Source organism: Leucoraja erinacea, chromosome 1, assembly GCF_028641065.1.
Source record: "Leucoraja erinacea ecotype New England chromosome 1, Leri_hhj_1, whole genome shotgun sequence".
NCBI lineage: Eukaryota > Metazoa > Chordata > Chondrichthyes > Rajiformes > Rajidae > Leucoraja > Leucoraja erinaceus.
Genome location: NC_073377.1, coordinates 86,436,147 through 86,452,339, shown reverse-complemented (window position 1 = coordinate 86,452,339; position 16,193 = coordinate 86,436,147). Strand labels below are relative to the sequence as shown.

At 42.9% G+C, this 16,193-nt stretch overlaps 1 protein-coding gene across 2 annotated transcripts in view; it reads right to left on the bottom strand.

Annotated features, from left to right (window-relative positions):
- Positions 1-4,745: 4,745 nt before the first annotated feature.
- Positions 4,746-16,193, bottom strand: part of kcnip4a (potassium voltage-gated channel interacting protein 4a) — a 460,669-nt gene continuing 449,221 nt past the window's right edge. For both annotated transcript variants that reach the window (XM_055638283.1, XM_055638274.1), the window contains exons 6-8: positions 13,656-13,760; positions 12,435-12,497; positions 4,746-6,553 (exon numbers count right to left, since the gene is read on the bottom strand). In XM_055638283.1, the coding sequence (XP_055494258.1) occupies positions 6,506-6,553; positions 12,435-12,497; positions 13,656-13,760 (216 nt within the window). In that variant the 3' untranslated portion in view covers positions 4,746-6,505. The remainder of the gene's footprint in view (positions 6,554-12,434; positions 12,498-13,655; positions 13,761-16,193) is intronic.

Here is a 16,193-nt window from a genome sequence, read left to right as displayed (position 1 = left end):
GCCGCTGCCTTCAAGGAGGTATGCGGATCCCGATGGTGGGCGTCAGCCGTGCGGTCCTGATGGGGATGCCCAGCTTCTACAGGGACTTGTTGAGAGTCTGGAACCTGGCTGCCATTGACCGGGCCCCACCTCCGTCAGCGGAGGGTGACGGCCCCGGGCGTGAGAGCAGCCGGTAGCTGTCCCGCCCCACCGGGTGTTGGGGGGGCTCAAACGTGTGGAGTACCTGTGGTTGAGCAAACTCCCGCTCAGCCGAAAGTATTTATCAGACCTAGGCCCCGTAATCTATCCCGGGAGCCGGTCCCACACAATTTGAGCCGCCTTTCCTCGACACCCTTCGTCTCCCTCCAAGACGCAGGGAGGCGTGTCCTGTACAGGCTCCTCCTCCACACCCTGCACTTCCTCGCCCTGGTACACCGTCCGGACACCAAGTGGCGGTCGGTGTTGCCTTCCGGTCGCGAGGGAGGTCCCCGGTGGGGGATCCTCTACGCAGGGATTCTCCCCCTCTACATTGGGGACCTGGGGTGGAGGGTATTGCACCGAGGTGTTCCCTGCAACCTGTTTCTCCCGCGGTTCACAGACTCGCCAGCTGCCTGCCACTTTTGCGGGCTGGAAGAGTCTGTGTACCACATGTACATGGAGTGTGTGAGGCTGCAGCCACTGTTTGAATACCTAAACGGGCTGCTCCTTGCCTTCTGGCTGCATTTTTCACTCACCATCCTCATCTTTGGACACCCTGTGCGTAGGGGAGAGGGTAGGGCTGAAGATGTTCTGGTTGGGTTGCTCCTGGGCCTGACCAAGCTGCCAGCCGCGAGTCAAGGAGCCAGGCAGTGGAGGGCTCTACCTGAGCCGGCTGCCTGCTCCTTTTCCGGGGTTAGATCCGTGCCCGGGTGGGGTTAGAAAGGGAATACGCCCTGTCCACGGGCACCCTGAGGGAGTTCCGCGACCGCTGGCTCCGCAGGGTGTTGAATGTATCCTCAATGAGGATTGTATTGAGGATCTGCCCAACCGAGTCCTTCACTGTCCACCGTGCTGACAGAACAGAAGCATCTGGGAAATCCAAGGGTGGAGGAGTCTGCTTCATGACCAATAACAACTGGTGCATCCCTGGAAATATCAAGATGCTTTCCCGTTCCTGCTCGCCGGTCCTGGAGCACCTGACGATCTCATGCCGCCCATTCTACCTTCCCCGGGAGTTTGGCTCAGTGATCGTCACAGCCATCTACATTCCACCGCAGGCGGACACCGACGTGGCACTATCGGCCCTACACGATGTGCTATGTCAACAGCAAAACAAGTACCCGGATGCGGCTATGGTGGTGGCTGGAGATTTTAATAAATCAAATCTCAAGATGGTCATGCCGAACTTCTACCAACACATCACATGTGCCACCAGGGGGGAGAGAACTTTGGACCACTGCTACACACCGTTCAGGAAAGGGTACAAGGCCGTTTCACTCACTCCCCTAGGAAAATCTGACCACGCTGCTATTTTCCTGTTTCCGGAGTATAAACAGAGGATAATTCGGGAAGCGGTAGAGACGAGGGACGTAAAGCGGTGGTCCGACCTGTCAGAGGCCATGCTGCAAGATGCACTGAGTGATGTCGACTGTAATATGTTCGAAGCAAGTTCCAGTGATGTCAGTGAGTTCGCGGAAGCAGTCACGGACTTCATCGCAACAATAACCGACAACATCGTCCCCACGGTAAGGGGAAGCACCTTTCCGAACCAAAAACCCTGGGTAGACAGGTCTGTTCGTGTGGCCCTGAATGCTCGCACCACTGCCTACAACTCGGGCCTGGCATCAGGAAACATGGACGTCTACACGGCAGAGTCCTACCGACGGTGAAGGGCAGTGAAGGATGCAAAGAGGAGGTACAGAGACAAGATGGAGTTATAGATGGAGCAGCAGGACACCAGAGGCACCTCCCTAGCTGATGACCTGAACTCCTTTTACGCTCGTTTCGAGAGGGGCAACACCACCCCAGGTCTGCCGACTATCGACAATACCGCCAGCGGGCTGGCTACCGAAGCTGAAGGGAGGAGTGTGCACACATTCTCGCTGTCCGAGCACGACGTGAGGAGGGCTCTGACACGGGTGAACACGAGAAAAGCTGCAGGCCCCGATGGCATCTCGGGGCGAGTACTCAAATCCTGTGCTACGCAGCTAGCTCCAGTGCGCACTACATTATTCAACCTCTCCCTGGACAAGTCCGTGGTCCCTGCCTGCTTCAAAAAATCTATCATTGTACCGATACCTAAAAATGCCTCCCCAGCCTGTCTGAATGACTACCGTCCGGTGGCCCTTACCTCGGTAGTCATGAAATGTTTTGAGAGGCTGGTGAAGAATCACATCTGCGCCTTCCTCCCTCGGAACATGAACCCGTAGCAGTTCACATACCGTCCGAACAGATCCACGGACGATGCGGTCTCCCAGGTCTTGCACACCGCTCTCTACCATCTGGACAGCCAGAAGGGGGGCTACATGAGGATGCTGTTCATAGACTACAGTTCAGCCTTCAACACGATAGTCCCCACCAGACTGGCCGGGAAGCTAATGGAATTGTGGCTCAACAGCTTCTTGTGTGCCTGGGTCCTGGACTTTCTCACCGCCAGGCCCCAGGTAGTCAAGATGGGAGGGAATACATCAAAGTCCCTCACCCTGAGCACAGGATCGCTCCAGGGTTGCGTCCTCAGCCCCCTATTGTACTCACTGTACACACATGACTGTGTGGCTAGGTTCAGCTCCAACTCAATAATTAAGTTTGCTGATGACACTGTGGTGGTGGGCCTGATCTCAGACAACGATGAGAAGGCCTACCGGGAGGAGGTGGCTGATCTAGCACTCTGGTGCCAGGATAACAGCCTCCTCTTGAACATCAAAAAAACGAAGGAGCTGATCATGGACTTTAGGAGGGCACATCATCCGAGGACGTACACTCCATTGAGGATAAATGGGGATCCTGTGGATAGGGTGAACTGCTTTAAATATCTGGGAGTCCACATCTCCGAGGATATGACATGGTCATCACACGCCTCAGCACTCGTAAGGCAAGGCAGCACCTTTACCACCTCAGGCAATTGAGGAAATTCAGAGTGTCTCCGAGGATCCTCCAGTGCTTCTACGCAGCGGCGGTGGAAAGCATCTTGTCCGGGAACATTACCATCTGGTTTGGGAATTGTTCTGCCAAGGACAAGAAGGCTCTGCAGAGAGTAGTGCGTTCGGCCGAACGCACTATGGGAACTTCACTTGCCCCCCTGCAGGTACTATACATCAGGAGGTGCAACTCCAGAGCCAACAATATCATGAGAGACTCCTTCCACCCCTGCAACGGACTGTTCCAGCTGCTACGGTCAGGCAAACGCCTCCGTTGCCATGCGGTGAGAACAGAGAGGTTGAGAAGGACTTTCTTCCCAGTGGCAATTCGGACTGTAAACACCTATCTCACCAGGGACTAACTCTACTGAACGTTTTTCCTTCCATTATTTATTATGTAAAGGTATATGTGTGTTTATGATTGTGTTTATAGTTTGTTTGGTTGTTTGTATTTTTGCACAAAAATCCGCGAGCATTGCCACTTTCATTTCACTGCACATCTCGTATGTGTATGTGACAAATAAACTTGACTTGACAACTTGACTTGTAACATAGTTGTATAGTAGTTTACTATGGATATATGTTTGTATTGTATTATGATGGTGGGTTCTGGCTTGTTTTATTGTAGTGTAAATATTAATTTTTAATAATTTAATACATTTTTTTGATTTAAAAAAAAAGCTGTTTACCAAGCTCAAGAAAATGGGCTTCTGCGCATCCCTCTGCAATTGGATCCTCGACTTCCTCATGCACAGATCACAGTCTGTTCGAATTGGAGGAACCACTTCATCCTCAGTAACAATTAGTACGGGACACCTCAAGGCTGCGTTTACTCACTCTATACCTATGACTGCGTAACTGGACATAATGCGAACTCCATCATCAAGTTCGCTGACGACACCACTGTGGTTGGATGAATCACAGATGGGGACGAGTCAGAGTATAGAAGTGAGATCAACCGACTGACCAAATGGTGCCAGCACAACAACCTGGCTCTCAACATCAGTAAAACCAAAGAACTGATTGTGGACTTTGGTAGGGGAAGGATGAGAACTCACAATCCTGTTCACATCAATGGGACAATGGTGGAGAGGGACAATAACTTCAAATTCCTGGGCTTGCTTATTTCTGAAGATCTTTCCTGGACCCAGCACACCAATGCAATTATAAAGAAGGCACATCAGCAACTCTACTTCCTGAGAAGATTGTGGATATTCAGCATGTCGAAGAGGATTCTCCTAAACTTCTACAGGTGAATGGTAGAGAGCATTCTGACTGGTTGCATCATGGCCTGGTTTGGCATCTTGAATGTCCAGGAGCGAAAAAGATTCCAAAAAGTTGTGACCACTTCCCAGTCCATCACTGGATTTTACATCCTCACTGTCGAAGGGATCTATCGTAGTCATTGCCTCAAAAAGGCAGCCAAAATCATCAAGGACCCACACCATCCAGGCCACACACTCATCTCACCATTGCCATCAGGAAGAAGGTACAGGAGCCTGAAAACTGTAACGTCCAGGTTCAGGAACTGCTTCTTCCTCACAGCCATCAGGCGATTAAACACAACAACGAATAAGCTCTGAGCTCTGAACTGCAAAAGACCATATTATTATTGCACTACATTTTTTATTTATTGAACTTTTTCTTTTTTTCTCTTCCCCCGTTATGTACTATGTTTACATATTCACATATTCTGTTGTGCTGCAACAAGTCAGAATTGAATTGTCCCATCCGGGACATACGATAATAAAACACTCTTGACTTGACTCTTATCATTGTCCCTTAACATTTACTTCTTTACTATTGATCTCCTTTGAAATTGATAGACAATCGGTTCTATTGAGACATGTGCATAGATACATGATTAAGTAATGTTACATGTAGCCTTCAGTATCTTTAACAAACAGTAACAAAAATAAACTTATTGCTATTCATGTCTTTTAATTTTGGAAATTATGCTGGAAAAATAATTTTGTCATTGCAAGTCTGAGACTCTCTTGCTCACTGACAAACATTTCTAATGCAATTCTTCAGATAACGCATGGCTTCTTTTGAACTCAACTATCACGTTATAGCAAAACTGCCTATATTAGAAACAAGGAACTGCAGATGCTGGTTTAAGAAAAATACACAATATGCTGGAGTAATTCAGTGAGGCAGGCAACATCACTAAATGCTCGAGCAACTCAACGGGTCAGAGAGCATCACAAAGTGCTGGAGTAACTCAGCAGGTCAGACAGCATCCTTGCCCCTGCCTGCCTGACCCACTGAGCTACTCCAGCACTTTGTCTTTTTTAGAAAATCTGTATTAGGTTTTTCCCCCCAAAATGAAGTGATTACGGTTAGAGATTTATGCTTGCTCCAGCTATATAGTTCATTGGAGACTCTCAGGAAGACATTATCCATCAATCATTCCTACTAAATTAAAGTAGCTCAATGCTATTTTTACAGTGCTGTGAAAATTTTACTTTGCTACTGAATGATCAGGAAAGTCTTTTGTAGGTTGAAACAAACCAACACCAGAATATCAACACTTTGATAAACCTACTCTTTTTATTTTCATGAGTCGTTTTGTTACAAAATGTACACATTAATACACAAAGACACTATCATAAATTGAAGATGTAATGGGATCACACTGCTCCTCTATTAGTACATAATAAATACATCAGAGCAGATAATGGTTAGGTGTTTTTAGCATTCCATCCCTATATCTGAAATAGTTGTGTGACTTCGATCTTGCCATAAAAGGCACTGTGATAATTCTAGTTAAGAAAATGTGATGTACAAATGGATAGTATGTTACAGTACATTGCATTCGTCTTTTATTTTCTACATTGCCCTGTATTTTATTAAAATTATACTTGGGCTCTTGAATGACGTTTGGTTCAGGTGCTGCGTATTTCAATTTGCCAAACAGTCTGCAGCAAATTAGAAGTGCTGTGCTATGAAGCCACACACATCAATCACACGCACACGCACACACACATGCACACACACACACACGCGCACACTCACGCACACGCACACTCACGCACATATGTATGCATGGAATCCACCTCTCATCCATTTATTTAAAATAGTAACATAACCATAATCATCATCATCTTTAGGAAGGGTATTTTGCCTGAATATGAAAGCATGCATTTTACATGTGCAACTAACACAAGATATTTTGTTTAAATAAAATATTCCATTCTTACTGTTATGACATTGGCTATGTTCATAACTCTAAAAAATATTTACTAGTTGAAGGCTTTACATCTGAACTAAGCTGACTTGCATAATACATCATCTCAGCATGTTGCTGAATTATATTATAGTGGTAGTAGTTTCTCCACTGATCACAGTCATTCCTTTTGTTTAGAATCTTTGAAGCTGTCCTTTAAAGTGCTTGATTGTTGCTGACATTAAATAATATTTTCAAAGAGTTGCATGGATTTCATGATATTCTCATCCTGTGCAAAAGAAAGCAGAAGACTGTGAATATTGATATATTGTACAGTAAATCTGATCACAGTTGGGGGAAATGACACTTTGCAAGACAAGACAGATACATTTTTTTTAAAAAGTAACATGAGACAAATAATTGTGGAAGCCAGGGCATATAAATCTTGTACTGTGTTACATGACCTGCTGCCTCAGTCCTGGGATTTTATTTTTCACGTTGATAGATAATAGCAATGATTGATTATAGCTCAATACATATTTGACATTTAGAAACTGAGAAAATAGCATTGCGGATGTGAGCTACAAGAATGACATGCAGTCATGATTAACAATCATTGAAAGTGGATAATGCCTGGGATTCTGATGTTCAGCACCATAACTTCACAAGGGACAGTAATGATTTCATTCAGGCCATTACATCATGCAATAAATAGTAGGTTACAAGATGGAAGTTTGATTTATTTCAGGTGTTCCAAAGTTCCAGTTCTGCAGGACTGGTAAATTTCAAAAATGTCCAATTAAATATTAATAATTTAAGCATCTTATACAAATTAACAAATATATGAACTGAAGGTTGAAATTTCATGGCTTTCCACAATGGCTACCCACTCCCATTTAAAACAGGGGAATCAAAAAATCTTGGAAACCATGGAGATGTTGACCACGTGGTCACTTGGCCTGTGTCAAGTCCTGATTGAATCCGTGTGCTCCATTCTAAGGAGCAGAAGGCCAAGAACAATGGGAGCTGGAATAGGTCATTTGTCTCCTTGCATCCGCTGTCCCGGTCAACAAGATCACAGCTGATCTGCTGCCTCAATATCATATCCCTTGATTTCCCTAATACACAGAAATTCATCAGACTCAGCATTGAATGCAATCAATATCTGAGCTTCCACAGCCCTCCATGGTACACCATTTAAAATATTAGCGTTGTTTCCATATAAATATGTGCCTGGTGCTTGGTGCAGACTTGTTGAAATGACATGGCCATACTATGTGACTCAATGTCTCTTAATTCCCAACTCCTCAGCCATTTGAAACATCTTGCAGATTTCTACCCTGTTTGAGACCTCTTATGAATCTTCTGTGTTTTAATGAGTTCATTTCTCAATCTTCTAAAATGGGAAATACAGGAATAGCCTACATAATCCCTCCTTATAAAAACGATCAGCATAACTTTTTTTTTGGTTAAGAGCCAAAGTTGCGCATAATAATCTGGATATTTTCTTGCCAAGATCCTTTATTTTTGTGGCAAGATAACTTTAGTCTGGTACCCAAATTCTCTTAAAATAAAGGCTATCTGCCTTCCTAATTTATCCCTGCACCTACCTATTAGTTTTTCAGTGACGTAACCACAAAACACCTTTTGCATGCAACATTTATTAATCTCAGGTCCATTTATAAACTCAGTGTTATTTTTCTTTCTACTGAATAAGAAAGCTGCATATTTTTCAACACTGTATTTCATCTGCCATGGTGCCGCCATAAACTCACTCAGTTCATTTGTATCTCCTTGAAACCACTTAGGTTCCCTCTTAATTTTTTTTTCATCAGCAGATTTAGAGAACAAATCGATATAGATTGTGAAGTTGAAAATAAAGTAATTTAGAGAATAAATATTAGGAGTTGGATCCCTGGGGACGGGGGTAAATGAAGTAACAAGTACAAGATGCTACATCGAGGAAAATTGTAAGAATGGTGGAAGCTGGCCTGAAAGAAGAGGTGAAAATTGAAGAATTGCAGAGGTAAGGGAGGGTTGAAGCCACAGAGGATTTTAAAGACAAAGATGAAAACTTTGAATGTGTGTATATGCTGTATAGTGCATCTTATTTACATTTTTCATATTTTATTTAATAAAATGTAATGTCTAAACCTTTGAAACTTTGAAAGGTAGAATGTAAAATGTATCCCGGGTAAGGCTTTATTGTATTTGGATAAGGGGGAGAATGAGGGCCAGGGCAGTTTACTGTTCTGGATGTCAGATGTGGGAGGTCATGGAGTCGGAGTGCCCTCCAGACGTCCACATCTGCGCAAGGTGCGTCGAGATGGGGCTCCTAAGGGAACGTGTCAGGAACCTGGAACAGCAACTTGATGACCTCTGTCTGCTCAGGGAGAGCGAGGAGGTCATAGAAAGGAGTTACAGGGAGGTGGTCACTCCAAGACCACAGGAGACAGAAAACTGGGTAACAGTTAGGAAGGGCAATGGGCAGAGGCAGGGACTGGTGAGTACCCCGGTGGCTGTACACCTTGAAAATAAGTACTCATGCTTGAGTAAGGGTGGGGGAGACAGCCTACCTGGGGGCAGCGACAGCGGCCGGGCCTCTGGCACAAAGATCGGTCCGGTTGCTCAGAAGGGTAAGGAAAAGTAGGGGAGGGCAATTGTAATAGGGGACTCTATAGTCAGGGGGTCGCATAGGCGATTCTGTGGACGCAGACAGGAGACCCGGATGGTAGTTTGCCTCCCTGGTTCCAGGGTCAGGGATGTGTCTGAACGGGTCCAAGAAATCCTGAAATGGGAGGGAGAGGAGCCTGAGGTTGTGGTACATATAGGTACCAACGACATAGGTAAAAAAAGAAAAGCATTGTAAGAAAGGTGGATGAGCTTAGAGTCTGGATTGACACCTGGAAGTATGATGTTGTGGCGATCAGTGAAACATGGTTGCAGGAGGGCTGTGATTGGAAACTAAATATTCCAGGATTTCGTTGCTTCGGGTATGATAGAATTGGGGGGGCAAGAGGTGGAGGTGTTGCATTGCTTATCAGGGAAGATATTACAGCAGTGCTTTGGCAGGATAGATTAGAGGAGGCTATTTGGGTGGAACTGAGAAATGGGAAAGGGGTAGCAACACTTATAGGGGTGTATTATAGACCGCCAAATGGGGAGTGAGAATTGGAAGAGCAAATATGTAAGGAGATTGCAGATATTAGTAGTAAGCACAAGGTAGTGATTGTGGAAGATTTCAATTTTCCACACATAGACTGGGAAACACATTCTGTAAATGGGCTGGATGGGTTGGAGTTTGTAAAATGTGTGCAGGATAGTTTTTTGCAGCAATACATAGAAGTACCTACTAGAGAAGGGACGGTGCTGGACCTCCTGTTAGGAAATGAGATGGGTCAGGTGGCAGAGGTATGCGTTGGGGAACAGTTCGGGGCCAGTGATCACAATACCATTAGTTTCAATATAATTATGGAGAGGGACAGAACTGGACCTAGGGTTGAGATTTTTGATTGGAGAAAGGCTAACTTTGAGGAGATGCGAAAGGATTTAAAAGGAGTAAATTGGGACAGTTTGTTTTATGGGAAAGATGTGGAAGAGAAATGGAGTACATTTAAAGGTGAAATTTTAAGAGTACAGAATCTTTATGTCCCTGTTCGGTTGAAAGGAAATCGTAAAAATTGTAAAGAGCCATGGTTTTCAAGGGAAATTGGACACTTGGTTCGGAAAAAGAGGGAGATCTACAATAATTATAGGCAGAATGGAGTAAATGAGGTGCTTGAGGAGTATAAAGAATGTAAAAAGAATCTTAAGAAATAAATTAGAAAAGCTAAAAGAAGATATGAGGTTGCTTTGGAAAGTAAGGTAAAAGTAAATCCGAAGGGTTTCTACCGCTATATTAATAGCAAAAGGATAACGAGGGATAAAATTGGTCCATTAGAGAGTCAGAGTGGACAACTATCTGCAGAGCCAAAAGAGATGGGGGAGATATTGAACAGTTTCTTTTCTTCGGTATTCACCAAGGAGAAGGATATTGAATTATGTGAGGTAAGGGAAACAAGTAGAGTAACTATGGAAACTATGAGATTCAAAGAAGAGGAAGTACTGACACTTTTAAGAAATATAAAAGTGGATAAGTCTCCAGGTCCGGACAGGATATTCCCTTGGACATTGAGGGAAGTTAGTGTAGAAATAGCAGGGGCTATGGCAGAAATATTTCAAGTGTCATTAGAAACGGGAATAGTGCCGGGGGATTGGCGTACTGCGCATGTTGTTCCATTGTTTAAAAAGGGGTCTAAGAGTAAACCTAGCAATTATAGACCTGTTAGTTTGACGTCAGTGGTGGGAAAATTAATGGAAAGAATACTTAGAGATAATATATATAAGCATCTGGATAAACAGGGTCTGATTAGGAAGTCAACATGGATTTGTGCCTGGAAGGTCATGTTTGACTAATCTTCTTGAATTTTTAGAAGATGTTACTCGGGAAATTGATGAGGGTAAAGCAGTGGATGTTGTGTATATGGACTTCAATAAGGCCTTTGACAAGGTTCCTCATGGAAGGTTGGTTAAGAAGGTTCAATGGTTGGGTATTAATGGTGGAGTAGCAAGATGGATTCAACAGTGGCTGAATGGGAGATGCCAGAGAGTAATGGTGGATGGTTGTTTGTCAGGTTGGAGGCCAGTGACGAGTGGGGTGCCACAGGGATCTGTGTTGGGTCCACTGTTGTTTGTCATGTACATCAATGATCTGGATGATGGTGTGGTAAATTGGATTAGTAAGTATGCAGATGATACTAAGATAGGTGGGGTTGCGGCTAATGAAGTAGAGTTTCAAAGTCTACAGAGAGATTTATGCCAGATGGAAGAGTGGGCTGAAAGATGGCAGATGGAGTTTAATGCTGATAAGTGTGAGGTGCTACATCTTGGCAGGACAAATCAAAATAGGACGTACATGGTAAATGGTAGGGAATTGAAGAATGTAGGTGAACAGAGGGATCTGGGAATAACTGTGCACAGTTCCCTGAAAGTGGAATCTCATGTAGATAGGGTGGTAAAGAAAGCTTTTGGTGTGCTGGCCTTTATAAATCAGAGCATTGAGTATAGAAGTTGGGATGTAATGTTAAAACTGTACAAGGCATTGGTGAGGCCAATTCTGGAGTATGGTGTACAATTTTAGTCGCCTAATTATAGGAAGGATGTCAACAAAATAGAGCGAGTACAGAGGAGATTTACTAGAATGTTGCCTGGGTTTCAGCAACTAAGTTACAGAGAAAGGTTGAACAAGTTAGGGCTTTATTCTTTGGAGCGCAGAAGGTTAAGGGGGGACTTGATAGAGGTTTTTAAAATGATGAGAGGGATAGACAGAGTTGACGTGGAAAAGCTTTTCCCACTGAGAGTAGGGAAGATTCAAACAAGGGGACATGACTTGAGAATTAAGGGACTGAAGTTTAGGGGTAACATGAGGGGGAACTTCTTTACTCAGAGAGTGGTGGCTGTGTGGAATGAGCTTCCAGTGAAGGTGGTGGAGGCAGGTTCGTTTTTATCATTTAAAAATAAATTGGATAGTTATATGGACGGGAAGGGAATGGAAGGTTATGGTCTGAGCGCAGGTATGTGGGACTAGGGGAGATTATGTGTTCGGCACGGACTAGAAGGGTCGAGATGGCCTGTTTCCATGCTGTAATTGTTATATGGGTATATGGTTATATGGTAAACTTGCCTCTAGGCTTTGAATGTCGAAGAGTTTAAGCTTTAATTATACAAACTCTCACATGTATAAATGTTTAGAGGGGAGAAATATAGCAATTAAATGTTTACTTATGGAGTCCAAATGATTCCTGCTCACAAATGCTCATAAGCAGCAATAAATCTCAATTTAATTCAAATCTGATCTAATTCAATGTATTTTGTTCTTCACCAAATCTTTTAACATCAAACAAAAAAAAGAAATATTTTCTGTCCAAAATTATTTTGTGAACAATTAGTCTGTCATCATATGATTCTTAGAGTCAGTACACAGTACAATACTTTCACCTCAATGTGCAGTCTGTTTTTTTAATGACAACTTAGTTAATAACCAATTAGCCACTTTATTTAGCATTTTCAATAAATGCAAAGTTGGTTATAAACTTCTAACTAGCAGTGCATGTACATGATAGATCACTCACTTTTTGGCAGGTGTCAATGAATTCATCAATGGTCACTACCCCATCTTTATTTTTATCCATTTTCTGTTATAAATAGAAAATAAAAAATAAAACAAAATAATTTAATTCTATCGTGACATAGAAGAAAGATAAAATATGAGAAGTAATATAATTTTGAGCAGCAAGATGTAACCCATTGTAACTACAAAAATGATTAAAATGCTTTCTATGATCTACAACAAATTATTTTGTGAGGATCACCTGAGCCAAATTAGCTCCCAGCTAAGCAGTGAATCCTGTGCTGTGGCATTTCTTTCCATTCATAATCATGTAGAAATACTGAAGAAACTTTGATAACTGACCAAGCCCCATCCACTCGCTTAGCTGCGTTTCACAGAGCTACACAGCATGGAAACATTGTCCTTGCTGACCACATTGACATATTTAGGCTAGTTCCAGTTACCTGCATTTGGCCCAAAACTCTCTACACCCATCCTATCCGTAAATCTGTCCAAAAATATTTTAAACATTGCAATTGTATCTACTTTTACAGCTTCTTTTGGCAGCTCATTCCAGATAAGAAATACCCTCTGAGTGAAAACATTGTACCTAAGGTTCCTCTTAAATCTCTCCCCTCTCTTATGGTACTTTGAATTAATAATTAGGAGAGTATGTGCAATAAGCAGATAAAGTAGAAATGAAGGCCTTTGGCCTAGAAAAGAAACATCAGCGAGATGGGTTAGAACTTACTGGGAAAAGCCTAAAGCCTAAAGCCTATCCTAGTTTTAGAAACCTCTACCCTATGAAAACAACCATGAGCATTCACTTTATCCATGTCCTCATGGTCGTGTTTACCTCTTACAATCAACATAGGAGCACAGATGACTGAACACCAGAAGAGGCGCTGACAAATTTAGGAATCGTGTAAGCATTCTAACTTTGGTAGAAGTTAGTGAATATTACTGACTATGAAACTACTGGCTTTTCCCTGTAAGTTCTAACCCATCTCTCTGATGTTTCTTTTCTAGGCCAAAGGCCTTCATTCCTATGATCATTCCTATGATCTCTATGATCTCTACTTATTGCACTTATACTCTCCTAATTATTAATTCAAAGTACCATAATTAATTAGCGGATATAATTATTTCTACGTCAATTGGTGACACAAATTTAGAAATGCCATTAAAAGTTCTTATGTTAATTGTATTATGTTTTATGTTCATTACAGCACATACAACATACCTGAAAAAATATTTCAACATGCTGCCTGGGCGTTTCGTCTCTAAGAACAGGATAAGTGTATTTTCCCATCATGTCATAAATAGATTTCATAATATCCAGCATTTCCTGCAACCATGATCAGAAGTCATATGTTACATCAAGTTTATAAGTGCAAAGATATCTAATCCAGATTGATTACATTCAACATAATATGATTGCAAATCTTTCAGGTTGGAGCCTTCAAAGATGTCTTTTCCAGAAACCATATATTTTCTATTGTGGTGGGTCTGCAATGATCCTGCCCTTGATGCTGATCATTTCTCCTGGGTTGGTACTTATTCAAATGCATGTTTAATTACTGGTGGGATGTGAGTCAGCAACATGGATCACATGTGAGGGGAAAAAAAAACATTGGATGGCAGAAGGGGTGTCAGGGCTGAGACCTTCACTGTTGTGCACTTGCAGCAGAGCGCTAAAGATACAATTTTCACCACAGTACTAGGATGAAAATGCATATTTAGCGGGGGGGGGGGGGGGGGGGGGGGGGGGGGGGTACAACTTGCCCATCTGACTCATAAACCTTCCATCGCTTCCCAAGCTGAGCAAAATGCGATTGGTTCAATTAGATATCAGACACTCCACCCTGATCAAACTGTATACAGTATAGTCTAACTGTTCTATGCTTCTTCTCCAAACATGAGCAACATTCTCATGACTGAAGAGGAGAGCAGACAGAGTGTTACTTTTGGCGTAGGTATGTATCAAGACTGAAGAGCTCCAAACAGCTTTAAACAGTGCAGGAGTCATGAAGTGTGGCTGATAACTTGAATGAGTGCTTAAAACGCCAGTGAATCGTCACTTGCAGTTGTGTTCATTTTCAGTTCAGCAGTGAGAATTGTGCTGTGTGAATAAAAGCAAAAGAAAACCAAAGTCACAATTTCTTGTAACATTCAGGTCTGAGGAAACAGTTAAATATTGGTGATTTTGTTAATTCTGGCCAAATTGGAGAGGCCAGGACACTAAAATTAAGTTAAGGCTTCTGGGTTGCTAGGCCATTTGGTCAATTTAAATGCCTTCTGCAGAAATAGGATAAGGTGCAGAATGGTGCCAGTTTGTCTAGAGCCTAGATAGGAGCTGCAGGAAGAGAATGGAACATCTGCAGATCCTGACAATTAGATGCAAATTGTATGGAATGGATTGGATGAATGCAAACCAGACATACACATTTTACAGTGTTTAAGAAGGAACTGCAGATGCTGGAGAATCGAAGGTACACAAAAAAGCTGGAGAAACTCAGCGGGTGCAGCAGCATCTATTGAGCGAAGGAAATAGGCAACGTTTCGGGCCGAAACCCTTCTTCAGACTGATCGGGGGCGGCGGTGGGCGGGGACAAGTAAGGAAAAAAGGAGGAGGAGCCCGAAGGCTGGGCGATGGGAGGAGACAGCAGGGGGACTGAGGAAGGGGAGGAGACAGCAAGGACTAACAAAATTGGGAGAATTCGATGTTCATGCCCCCCAGGATGCAGACTCCCCAAACGGAATATGAGGTGCTGTTCCTCCAATTTCCGGTGCTGCTCGCTGTGGCCATGGAGTGTTGCAAAGCTTTACTTTGCTAGAAGTGGATTGGATTAAGTATTGAGCCTTGTCTGGGTTTTTTGAATATCTGGGTAAATGTTGCTATATGTGTTTCCTCTTCAGAAGTTCCATTTGAATACATTGTATTAGTCACTGTATTATTGGGTTAGGGAAATGTCTATCATATACTGTGTTAATCGATATCTGTTATTGGACTGTAAAGAGACCACCCCTATGTGGTTCGGCCCCTCAAGGTTCGGGGACATATAAAATATCGCTCCCATGAGGTCCTGTGTCGATCTTCTGGGAGAACGCTTAGGACTGCGTGACCTTCTGGAGTGTCTCTGCTTGAGCGAGACTAAAGAGGGCTTGATCAGGCAGATACGAATATCGAACGCGCGGTAGTTAGGTATAGTAGTGGGAACTGTAATTGTGTTTTGTCAAAATAAAGTTTAGATGTGCAAGTGCTTGACTCAGTGATTTTTGACTGAAACTAGACTGGGGGAAGCTTAGAATGAGCTATTTACACTTTGAGCTTAGTAATTGAATTATCCAAACAACATAAGGTCATATATTTAATACTAGGAAGGAAAATCACATAAATAAATTAGCAAAATATGCATAGAACTGGTAGAATTAATTTTGTAATATTAATGGTAAAATGGTACATTTTATAAGGAAAAATAAATCTGTATATTCCTTGGAATGTGCGTAGGAGGATCTGGGAGTACAGGTGCATAAACAACCAAAGTAATGGCACAGAATAATGATGAAAAAAACAGCAAATAAATGCACTGGTTCACTTTTAGTGGGATTGGAATGAAAAGTTAAAACAGTTAAACTTGTGCAGAATTTAAATTAATACTAGAAGTACTTGGAAATTGTTCTGGTTTTCTGGTCATTGAAGATAAAGATGGATTATGTGTATGCTATTTTTGCATCTTGATTCACTAAATGCAAGTCAATTGGAGGCCTGATGCAAGGT